This window comes from Perca flavescens, chromosome 22 (genome assembly GCF_004354835.1).
Source record: "Perca flavescens isolate YP-PL-M2 chromosome 22, PFLA_1.0, whole genome shotgun sequence".
NCBI lineage: Eukaryota > Metazoa > Chordata > Actinopteri > Perciformes > Percidae > Perca > Perca flavescens.
In genome coordinates this window covers 9,929,458-9,941,677 of record NC_041352.1, presented here as the reverse complement: position 1 = coordinate 9,941,677, position 12,220 = coordinate 9,929,458, and the positions used below count along the sequence as shown (strand labels likewise).

The 12,220-nt window shown below is 42.1% G+C and overlaps 1 protein-coding gene across 1 annotated transcript in view; it reads left to right on the top strand.

Moving 5' to 3' along the window:
* rec8b (REC8 meiotic recombination protein b) overlaps nt 1-5,626 on the top strand; it is an 18,336-nt gene extending 12,710 nt beyond the window's left edge. The window contains exons 11-18 of the mRNA XM_028570049.1: nt 1,189-1,323; nt 2,538-2,613; nt 3,228-3,412; nt 3,699-3,738; nt 3,877-3,934; nt 4,058-4,159; nt 4,902-5,008; nt 5,332-5,626. Coding sequence (XP_028425850.1) covers nt 1,189-1,323; nt 2,538-2,613; nt 3,228-3,412; nt 3,699-3,738; nt 3,877-3,934; nt 4,058-4,159; nt 4,902-5,008; nt 5,332-5,408 — 780 coding nt within the window. The 3' untranslated portion in view covers nt 5,409-5,626. The remainder of the gene's footprint in view (nt 1-1,188; nt 1,324-2,537; nt 2,614-3,227; nt 3,413-3,698; nt 3,739-3,876; nt 3,935-4,057; nt 4,160-4,901; nt 5,009-5,331) is intronic.
* The last annotated feature ends 6,594 nt before the right edge of the window (nt 5,627-12,220 follow it).

The following is a 12,220-nucleotide window of genomic DNA, read 5'->3' as shown; positions in this document are numbered from 1 at the left end:
TTTCCTGAAACTAGACAAAAATACCTACGTTTTGATGTATAAATTGTGTATGACAAGTAGAAAATGTGGGCGTGAGAGCAATTTAAGGAGAAGGGACAAAGATATTTTTTTTAAGGCTCTGTGCTCTAGCTATGATGTCATCCGCTCTAAGCAGCGCAATACACACTCTGTTTAATCGATAAAATTTCCTGAAAAGATCACTAAACTTAAACAGCTTTTTCTCAAAAACTGTAAAAGATATCAAACTGAAAGGTGGTAGCCGGATAGCTGAATATTTTGTGAACATTTTAAAGTTTGTTTGGCGTCTGTAGGTGAAAGTATGAAGGAGCTGAAAATTTTGGGAGCGGAAGAAGATTTTAAGGAGTTGAAGCCTGCTCTCATTCATTTCAATGTTAAAAAAAAAGTTTGAAAAAGCTTAAAATTTTAAAAAGTATAAATAGTAGAAAAAAAGTTGAAGAAGTCCCATCATTAGCTGAAAAAGCTGAACATTTGAAAAGTTGAATGGTTTAAATAGGTGAAAGTATGCAGAAGTTACAGAGAGCCAAAAAACGTACGCAAGACGGAATAATAATAAAATTAAGAATAAATAAAGAACAGAATAACAATAGGTGGAATGCTGTAGAACAGCATTCCCCCAAATATGAAATATGCCTCACTGTGTGTGAATAGAGGTGAATAAATATATTTGTTTGTGTTGCTGCGAAGTGTCCGTTCAGTTTAATACGTAAAACATTTGGCGGCGGGGCGCCGGGTGGGGGGGTCCGACAGATCTGCCCCCACTGCTAAAAAAAATCCTAGAGGAAACACTGTCATTCATTTGACTTTGTCTTTTATAAAGTGCCTTAATGGAAAATACAAACTGTTAAATCCAATTACCGTATAGTGCATCTCCTTTAAAAATGTAAAATATATATTCTAAGTACCTCTTTATTGACATCATGTCCAAATTCTGACGTGTAGGAACCACGGAGGTGACAGTGACGCAGCGTTGTGTGTTGTGACAGCTGCTGTCATCAACCTTGAATTACATTCCACAAAGTGACTCACGAGCAACCACTTTTGTTTTGGAAACGTGTAATGGAAAGCCCGTGTGGTGTGTGTCAACACATGGCTTCATAATTTCCAGTTTGTGTGCTGGAGTGGGATGTCCTTTAATAGAACGCCGTGTGCTTCTCACTCTGCCCTCAGGTGGGGGTTCCTCCTCTCAGGAAGCCCGGCGGACGTCGCAGGCGTCAGCTGGTCTTTGCCGACCCTCAGGTTCAGATATCTGAGAGAGCGATGAAGGAGCAGATCACTAACCCGCTGGCGGAGACACTGGAACTGGTACAGAAACACACTGAGAAGTGGATCCACTGACTCAAATTGCAACATTTATATTATTAAACTATTTCAGTTATTAGAAGGGAGGTTTGGATCCCTTGTAGGTTGAGGTGCACCACATTCTGGCTCGATGGTGTTTTAAGCCCCCGATGTCTCCTTCAAGGCAGCGCTACGACCGTTGACTTCAAGGCACCTAACCCTAACCATCACCATAACCATTACCATTGCCTAATCCTAGCGCCTTCAAGGCAGCGCTGCCTGGAAGACGACGTTGGGGGCTTAAAACACTGATAAACCACATTCTGCTTCCTTTTTTTACTCTGCTCACAGTTTCTGGAGTTATTTAGGCTTTTTGGTGATCTCACACACACATACCAGCAGATTAAAAACGGCCCTTTTTCCCCTCTCAAACGCACGTCAGGACTTGAACACGCACGTACACAAACACTATTCCTAAAGCTAAATGAACCGTATGTAGACACATAAATACATACTTAAGAGGATCAAGGTTCACTGACACTGACTGTTAGGATAATGATTTATCAAAGAATGGACACAATCACTGGAGCTCTCTCAAAAGCTTGTTTACTTGCAAGTAGTCCGTTTTACAGCACCCACAGCAGAAGTACAGAAAAAGAGTCTTTTTAAAGATTACCTGGGAGTCAGGTTAGCTATTCGGTTCATGCAATCAGTAGCTTTTCTTCTTATCTCTGGTCAGGCCCGGCATCTCCTCCACATCATGCGCTCTGCCCTCAGGATACAGCCTGTGCTCTTTGCAAGGTCACTCAGCTTTCATGATTAACTCAAATACTAAAACAGCAGTTTGGATGCAAATGGTTTAACAAAGGAATTGAAGCAATTTGTTCAGAGCATAATTTTTTCGATTGATTACAGACTGGCAAAGACTGAAAATTCAAAGACTTGCCATCAAAGTGTCTATTCAGTTCATTAAACTCCACCTCTCCAGTTCTCTTCCTTCGTTCTGTCTAAGCCCACTGGGATAGCGCTCATCGATTTTATTGCCTTCCTTTACTTCTTTCCTCCTTTCTTACTTATTTCTTTAATTTCCTTTGAGACACGATCATTGGCTTTTACTTTTTTACACTCTCTCTCTCTCTCTCTCTCTACTGTGTACTCTGAAAACACTGTGGGAAAAAAAAAGCAAAAATCCCACTTGAAACTGTTCCATTAAGCTAATTTGTTGTTCTTGCTCTCAGTCCGAGGTATTGCTGGACTTGCCCTACTTGACCAAGTGTGCCGCTCCTGCTCAGCTCTTCAGCGCCCCCTGTGGATGTCAGTGCTAAGTGCTACACTTCACACCTGGCTGTAGAAAAACCCCACAATATTGACTTTTGAGCTTTTTTGTTCTTTAAAGAGATGAAAGAAGCATGTAAGATGGAGATCTAAACAAGAAAACTAGCCAACAAATGCAGATAATAGAATAGAAAAATACGTGTTCAGTGTCACGGCCAAGAAAATCACACCTGCTGAATCAGTGACAACATTAGTAAACCCCAAAACGACATCTGTAGCAGTAGCAATGGGAAAGATTGAAATGTGGGGAATGTGTCTGGGAAGTGGTGCAGTAAATCTGCCAACGTCTGGGCAAAGAACCCAAAAAATAAATACATGTCTGAAGAAAACAAATTCCCTGTTTGCAAGTTAGATTCATCCCCAATGGCTAATCAACACAACATATTAGGTGACAAACTTGCTGTGCAGTCAGAGAGATAGTATTATGCTTATTGCAGAAACACTCAGAGTATAACTCATAACTGTGAGCATGTTTTCTAATCAGCAACAACCTTGTAGGGCCTCTGAAACATTGTATTAGTACCACGAACATCAGCTGTGGTGAAGAAAAATACTAAATATTGACCAAAACCTGCCCTTCGACCCCTCTACAGCCCTCATCCATGCTGACCTCCAGTCACTATGGAAACAGTGTGCCTCACTCAACATCCTGCCAGGACATGGGGGACAACAGGGAGGGGAGGAGGAGGAGGAAGAGGAGGAGGCGAGAGGGGAGTCAGAGCAGGACAGAGAAACACTGAGGACAGAGAGGAAGAGGAGGCACTCAAGCATGCGAGAGGTGTGTCTGTGTGAAGGTCCATTTTAAGAGGAGTTGGAGATCTTTTACATCTTGTTATGTTTTACAGCTCTTATCCTGGTACAACTTAGCACGCTCCAGTGGCTGCCATGCTAAGCTCTGAAGCTAATATTTGTGAAACTGTGGCTATAATAATAATAAAGGTTAGCCAGCTAGCCCGCAGTCGCAGCCTGCCAACTGAGTGTTCGGTTCAGTGGTGAGACAAATTAGATTATAAACCTTGCTTCTACTTCATGAAACTGCCCCTCTCTCTCTCTCTCTCTCTCAGATATCCAGTGAGTCAGGACTGCCACCCGCAGACGGCTCATGTAAGAATTCTTCCTCTCTTTTTTCTGTCACATTATATCAGTTTTTCAGTAACTTTTTTGGCAGGACAATAAAGATATAATTTGCCTCAAACTGCAACCACTAATTGTGTGTTTCTTTATGTCTGTGTTTGTCAACAGCCTACACGTCCAAAGAGGACAAATCCATAAACGATGTGGTCACTCCGGTCAGCAGATGGTAAGTCTCAGGTGGATAGACGGAGAGACAGACAGACAGCTAGATGGACAAAGAAATACATCTGTGTGTGTGTGTGTGTGTGTGTGTGTGTGTGTGTGTGTGTGTGTGTGTGTGTGTGTGTAGGTCCCCACAAGAGGAGGCGCAGCTCCGAATGGCTCCCATAGCGGAGGAGAACATCGAGATGCCCGAGGCTCAGACTGACACAGAACAAAGGGACATGCTGAGGTACTTCGTACAATAAACACCATACACACATTCAGAACACGAGCGAGCTTAGAAACACGCAAGAAGAAGACGGTGATCGCGACGGATGTGGTGCACGCCGCACCCTGTATACGGCTTTGGAGGTTAAAACCTAACCCTTAATCACCGTTAAAAGGCTCTGGTGGTTCTCTCGACAAGACCAAAGTTATTTGCATGTACTGTCGATGTGATTTAAATATTTTATCAAATGAAAGCCCTAATAATTATATGTATATAAAATAATTCCATGGTCATGTTTTAAGCATAACACTTCCGGGCATCACAGGTCGACCCACATCTTACTCTGTTTGACATCTGCTTTGAAATTGAAAACAGAAAGCACCCAGCAGGCCTGAGGGGATGGACCGGAGTCACTACTAAACTCCTCTATCAGGGTTACACAGGGAAACCTTTATAGACTTTGAGTATGCAGTATGTGTTGTTTAAATCAGCAGCATGACAGTGGGTGTCTGTAGGAAGCCAGTAATGTGAGGGGTTACGTTCATAGCAGCAATAGTGGCTCTATAATCACTGGTTTTACTGGGAAGTGTCATACTGATACAGTCCGTAACGCACAAGCTTTCTGCTCCATCACCAGTAAAATTCAAAAAAGAAATACAAATGCTGTATCTATATACTATTGCTTATTGAAACTAAATATTGGTCCATGTCAGTCCTCTAAGTTAAATCCTATCACTGCTCACACACTGCTCGTCTTTTGCAGCTGGATCTCCTCCAGCCTGCAAAGGTTTGGGGAAGTCACCTTTGACTCTCTGGTGCCCCCGGAGGCCAACCGCACCACCGCAGCACACACGCTCTATAAACTGCTAGGTGAGGAAATCGAAAGCTGCCGTTTATCTTAACAATGAACAAAGTTCCCGGTCTTCATTGACTAGCATTGATGTCTTAGAAATTGATTTCATGCAGACAGCAATAGAGATCTTAGGAATGACGCAGATGTTAGTGTTGAAATAACTTTGACAAAAATAAATGAATAATGGAGCTTTTCATTTTAGAAACATTTTGTCGGTTAAAGCTCTTTGATGCTAGCTCAAAAATAACTTTTATGTTTTAGTCAGGTCTCCTAACGGACCTCCACAGTAGCAGTCAGTGAAACGTATTGATGTGATTAACGTGATGGTTCTGTTCTTCAGAGCTGCTGTCTGCTCAACAGCTGACTGTCCGACAGACTCAACCGTTCAGGAACATCTGCATCAGGATGGCCGCGTGAACACACACACAACATACACACTAGAGTCCTGTAGAGGTACAGTTAATAGTCTTTTTTTTTTTTTTGATGAATATAATGTATGAAGTTAATCCTTTGGCTTTTAGTGACGCATTGTATTATTATCATCACATCAGATCTCTCATGATATCTTTTATTTAAAATTTTTGTTAAAGGTGCCCTGCCACACAAAACCGTTTGTACTTGCATTCTTTGAAATATGTTAGGTCCATATGTGTTTGTGTTATGTTGTGAATGTGAAAATGAACTGCTACCTCCTCTGTCAGCTCTAACCCCTGAAAAGAAATAAGCGGAGAAATCAGGCCAATTACAAAAGCTGGTCAGTCTGACATCATATTGCCTGAGCTCATTACTATTCATGAGCTCGCCCAGTTGCGCTGGGTAAAGGATGCTGATAGCCAGGCTCTCATTGGCTAGCTGTTAGCCAATCAGAGTCAAGCAGCTTAGCTCGTTGAATATTAATGAGAACTGGCACAAATCGAGCTGAGTCTTCCTGCAGGCTTTCTATACCACGCCACAATGGCTTGAAACAAGGTAACCAAGGCATTTTTTCCACAAACATTTTTTTACATAGTCCATGGTAGAACTTCAGACATTACCACAAAGTAATGAAATATGTGTGGCAGGGCACCTTTAAATTACTCAGAAGGGTGACACATTGAACAGCATAACTTAGCTTTTACGCTGTGTTTTAAAGAAGATTATTTAACCATTTTAAACTGGTTGTAATTTGTTGATATGGTTGTATTTTCATTTCTACCCACTGAGTTTATCAGTGTTAACATCATTTAAATTCACATACCGTTATTGACGTTTTTAACATCTGGACCTGCTAGGTTTTGTTCCACAGTTTGTATACATTTTAACCTTTGTAATTATTTTAAATTAAGCTTTTTATGACGTTTGTATCTGCTGTGTGCATTTTTATCCTTTTTAACTTAAAACTTAATAAAATGGGTTTGCTCAGTACAGCATATGATCTTGAGTTATTCTTCCACACTAAACATTTTGACCGCTGATAAACTTTGTATTTCTGTGAGAAAATGATTTAGGTTTGTCATTTTCTATAGCATAGTATTCTCTCATTTCAACTGCTCAAGAATCACTGTAAACATATGTTAACTCCATCTCTAGTGAGTATTTTCTTTTAAATATTATTCCTTCAAGACAAATCCAAAGTAATGACACTAAACGTGAACCTTATAGTTTGTTGTTCTGGACTGAAAATCATCAGAGAAAAGAATTTATAAAAATCAGCTGCCAACAAATCCAACAGTTTATTTCAAATATTGTGATGGTGGAGAGAAATGTAACATACAGTTACATCAGCAGTCCCCTGCCTCCAACAGGACCACATTGGGTTTCACTGTCTGACCTCATGCCTCAATAACTCCACACAATTAAAGTGTTTGTTCGTTAAACGCGCTGGGGACCGCCTCTGTGTGTGTGTGTGTGTGTGTGTGTGTGTGTGTGTGTGTGTGTGTGTGTGTGTGTGTGTGTGTGTGTGTGTGTGTGTGTGTGTGTGTGTGTGTGTCCGTGTGGCACCTGGTTGTGACCGAGCTGAGGTCAGTGCTGCAGTCAGAACAGAAATCCTAACTCACATCAACATGGTAGAATGGTCCTTTTGTTGATACTACTTGTGATACATTCAGGTTTCGGTGCTATGCCGGGAAATGTCGTTTACACTGCCAAGTTGTGTTTTCATTTAAAAAAAAATGCATCATATAAAACAAGTCTATTTTTTTTTCCATGGTGTTCCCCTGCTGCTACCGCCTTCGTAAGTACGAACCCTCATTAATTAGGTCTAAATGCTCAAAAGCAGCTTAATGGTTAGTCACCTCAGAGGTTACGGTGGGCTTCTTGCATATCCACCACTACAGCTGCATCACTGCAGGACAGAATGTAAGTGTGACTTCACTGTGTTCACAGGCGGATTAGTGAGGCCAAAATATCTACTTGGCAGGTGGTAAAAATCCCTTGGATAAAACTATGTTTTTGTTAAAATAAAAAAAAATAAAAAACTTGTATGAAGAGATCCAACAGGTCAATATATATAGATCAGCAACATACACTTAAAGCCCATGTTGCAGGTTAACCACCACTGTTGATTAATGGGTACATAAAGCACTCAAGATATGTCAGTGTTAAAAATGTCTCCAAATAGTGTTAAAGGCCAGTTTTTGTTGTTTTTGGTATTGGTATATCAATGGTTTTTTTAAACGCAATTCGGTGATGACGTCAGGTTGGGGAGATGTAGTTTGGACATTTTGAAGTGGGGTTATCTGAGGTACGTATCCATAGGCAGAGTATTACCTACAGTAGATGGCGGTCCCCATGGCCCCAGTTGGTAGAAGACCGGCCCAGAAGCTAAGCAATGCACTGCTGGCGACTGGGGCAGCAGCAGCGAAACGTAAAAAAACCTGATCACAAATATATATCAGTGATCAGATGAACAAACAGCTGCTTATTTACACATCCAGCAGACATGTAGCAACGTTATCATTCCACCTAGCAAATAAAGTGTGTGTAGCTCTGATTAGGGCCACTTCAACGAGCAGAAAATCCAACATGTGCTGCCCTAACGTGATGCTTAGACAGTCGACCTCCCTTTGGCTCTATACATTCCCGAGCCTGTACATCATCTGTATCGCTCCGCAGCGCTGACGTAAGGAGGTTTTTATTGTGCGGCTGCCCATGGAATGTGACATGCTGAGTCCAGAGTGCTAGTTTAGTGGGAAAAAGCTCCCTGCTGTACAGAACAACACACGCGTGCTCCCCAGCATGGGGACCGACAGCGTCCCATCTTTGTGTCCCCTTGTAAGTCAGAGCAAGAACACACATTCTTCAAAAGCCCAAAATGTGACGCTGTGCTGTGAATGATCCACACGTCAAGCTCCCGTTCACCTAAACTATCGGACAAATGAGAGAAGGGAGACAAACGATGAGGGGGTGGTGGAGAGAATCATCTCATTGCACAGTAATAAATCTGTCTACGCTGAACTATATGTGACCCTTTTTGGCATTTTGTTGTGCGTTAATGTGACTAAATACATCAAAACATGAATTCTAGATCATGACGCATGCAGTTCCCAGTGCTGTATTCACAGACTGGCAGTGCTTTAGGCCACATACTTCCATTTGCAGTCAAAACATACTCTACTTTGCACTGATTTCACCCAGGAACGCTCAGACTGATAACCCACACAGACACCTGGCAGTGCAAACACAACCACCCGTCCATCACCACCCTGACAGTCTAATAAACCTCGCGTCTGAGTGACACATAGCACACATTCACAGCGGCTGCTTATATCAGCCAGGAGGGCTGAACGCAAGTCCGTATGCATTTAGACACACTCAGACTTTCCAGAGGACTTCTAGATCAGAAGAGGCAGAGCTCTGAATCATCAGCCCAGAGAGGAGAGGAGAGGAGAGGCTAGACCAGCCAGCGCCTGCAACAACAACACAGCGCAGATACCGAGCATCAGTCACAGAGACAGAGTACAGATCATAGAAGCAAGGGCGAGGGACACATTGCGTTCTTTTTGTTTAACATACTGATCAGAAAGTCAAGATGGCAGCAGACGAGACAACAAGCTTGCTGGAGGAGGGAGAGGCCAATGTGGAGCGGGCCAACGGAGGACCGGACAGCCCAGCAGACAGGGAGTCCCCCGGGTCACGGGGCAAGATGGTGCGTGTTGAACTGGAGTGGGAGATCCCCATGTCTCTGTCACTGCCCATCCTGGTGGAGCCCGACGCAGCACACCAGCCTTTTCCCTTCCTGGACACAACACTGGCCGACCTGGGCATCCAAGAGTAAGTTCCAATCTAAGCTCTCAGTCTAAGGGGTCTTAAAATGCAATTTCATGTAGACTTATTAACATGTTTGTGTGTGTGTGTGTGTGTGTGTGTGTGTGTGTGTGTGTGTGTGTGTGTGTGTGTGTGTGTGTGTGTGTGTGTGTGTGTGTGTGTGTGTCCGTCCAGGTCAGAGGTGAAGGAGAGGGTGGTGTGGGTCGACACCAAGAAGACCCAGGTTAAGAACAAAGCAGGGAAGCTGAAGGAGAAAGAGATCACCATCCTGGAGGTAAGATATATATATATATATATTTTTTATCTTGATGTAAACGGAAGCAAACAAAAGTATACCTGAGGCAGGATAGTAAACATATGTTGGTTTCCTTTTGTAGGTGAGAGTGAAAGCCCAGAAGCCGGGAGACAAACAGCTCCAGGAGGTCCTGTACAGCACTGAGGCGCACACTGACCGCTCCTTCTGTCGTACAGGAATGGATATCCTGCCCTGGAAACACACGAGTACAGGTCTGGGACCACTTCAAAATCAATCAATCCAAATATTAAACTCCTGTGAAGTTTTTAATGTAGCTTAACGTTGCTGTTACGGTCAGCTCTCATTATCCCTCATATTAGCTCATAGTTCATCTTATAATGGAGGATTTATTTCTGTATGTGCGCAACCATACCCCAAAAGTCACTCAGCCGTTGGCAGTCTGCAACGAGCTCTCAGATAACGGGTGAACTGTCAGACTGATGCAGATCACAGCAGTGTGCCAGAGCCACAGGCACCGAAATGAGATCATCGTAAACATTACAGCAGAGTCCAGATAAAGCCTTGGACTTAACCTATGGGGGGGGAATTGTGAAAATCTGTTTGACTTGTGCCAATCATGGCCGTTTTTGTTTTCTCTATGCGTAATAGAATGACTTCCGCGCAGAAAAGGCTTGTTGTTGTGTGACAGAGCAAGCTAAAGATCATGGCAGATGTCAACAGTATAAAAGAAAAAAATAGCCAACATGCAGATATAGACACTAATAATAATAATCATAGACCAGATTGCATCTTCTGTTATGTTGTGTCTGCACCTTGGTAGGGCTGTTTCTAATGTGTGGTATTTACCCCCTCATCATTAGCACTGATGTGGTTTAAGTGCAGAGGTGTCAAAAGTATTCACATTCATTACTCAAGTAGAAGTATAGATACTAGGGTTTGAAAAGACTTTTGTAGAAGTTGAAGTATCAACTCAAGCTTTTTACTTAAGTAAAAGTGTAAAAGTACTGGTTTCAAAACTACTTAAAGTATTAAAGTAAAAGTAATGTAAGGCAGAGATCTTCAACCAGGGGTCCTCAAAGTCATTGCAGGAGGACCTCCAAATTATTGTAAATTTTTGAGTCTTTATTATTTTTGAGTCTTTTAAAATTAAAATGCCTTAACATAATTCCAACATATTATTAGCAAATATAAATTCCCACTGATGATAGGCTTACAGCCCACAGATAGTTAATCCTAGATTTACTGTGCCACATACAGTATGTAAAATTAAAATATTATAAAATCATGCCAACAATTAATATTCTAATAACTTATGAAAAAAGGGTATGTAAGAACGCTTTAGGTTGCCCTAATTGTTATTGTAGGCCCAGTTTAATAGGCAACTTAATTTCATACAATATGTAGTAGGGGGTCCCTGCTACATCTCACTTTAAGTTAGGGGGTCCTTGGTTTAAAAAAAGTTGAAGACCCCTGATGTAAGGGGGAAACAATGCCATTGAGGACAAGAGCTTAACCCCAAAACATTAGGACAAAATCATATGACTATAATAATGTAATATTAAAATCATACCTGCAAATTCAGAAGGGCTGAAAAAGGTGAAAATTTCTACTTAAGTAAGCTAACGATGTATTTGTACTTCGTTACTTGACACCTCTGTTTAAGTGGCGCATGCATTTAAAAAGACCTGTCTGTCTGCCTGCCTGCCAGGGGAGAACGGACCGACACCGGTGCAGATGACTATGGCGTTGGACGTGGAAAACCAGCAGCCTGACTCCACTGAGGCCCCGGGACAACGGGAGATCTGAACAAAGAGTTGCCATCATCCAAAACAGAATGCAGATTTAAAGGTGCCGTAGGTAGGGTTGCGAAGATCCAGGACTTAGCCAAAACATTTGAACAATGACAACTTCTCAGTCCCTCTCCCCTTTCCGCTAAAGCCCAAAACGGTCTCCTAAGCCCCTCCCCCCACAAGGGAGAATGAATGTGTGTGCATGAGCAGTGACTGACACGTAGTTAGACCCCCCGGCCCTGATTGGTGCATCTGAACAGGGAGTAGTGGATTTTTTCAAATCATGTAGTTCTTCATGTAGTTCTAACATAGGGTCAGTTTCAGCAAATATGACAGAAAGTTAGTTTTATAAGTCCTACCTACTGCACCTTTAATGTGAATCCACAAGCTGGCCATTAAGGCTAACATAAAGGTTCAACTAATCCACAGCAAAGCACATTTTTAACTCCATTTCAATTTGATTAGGAGAATTCAAACGGTCGGCAGTTTCTCTTTCTACAGTGAGGCGAGGTTAAATGGCTTGACATTAACTGCATGCCGAAACTTGCCAGCGTTGTAGCATCATGTTACTTTTTTTTGTAGCATTTGTAAAAAATCTCTTGCACTTGTCAAATATGTGTTGTAGGATACTGTTGAGTAGTTTTTGATAGGCTGAGCAGAATTAGCACGGATAGAGACAGATATGTTACTGCTGCATACAGTCTCAGGCTGGGCTGCTTTAAGCATTAACAGTAGTAAGTGCTGCTGTTTTGTTTTTTTTAAATAACAACTGTATGTGGTGTATTAGCTTTATTGTGTCCAGTCAGTCAGGGACCTCTGGGGGTTCTTATTGCTGTATTTCAGCCAGAGTTCACACAACACACCGCTGCAGAGTTTGCCATTTAGAGAAAGCCCTTTGTAAGCAACAGATACTTCTGAGTAAGGCAACACTAAGAGAA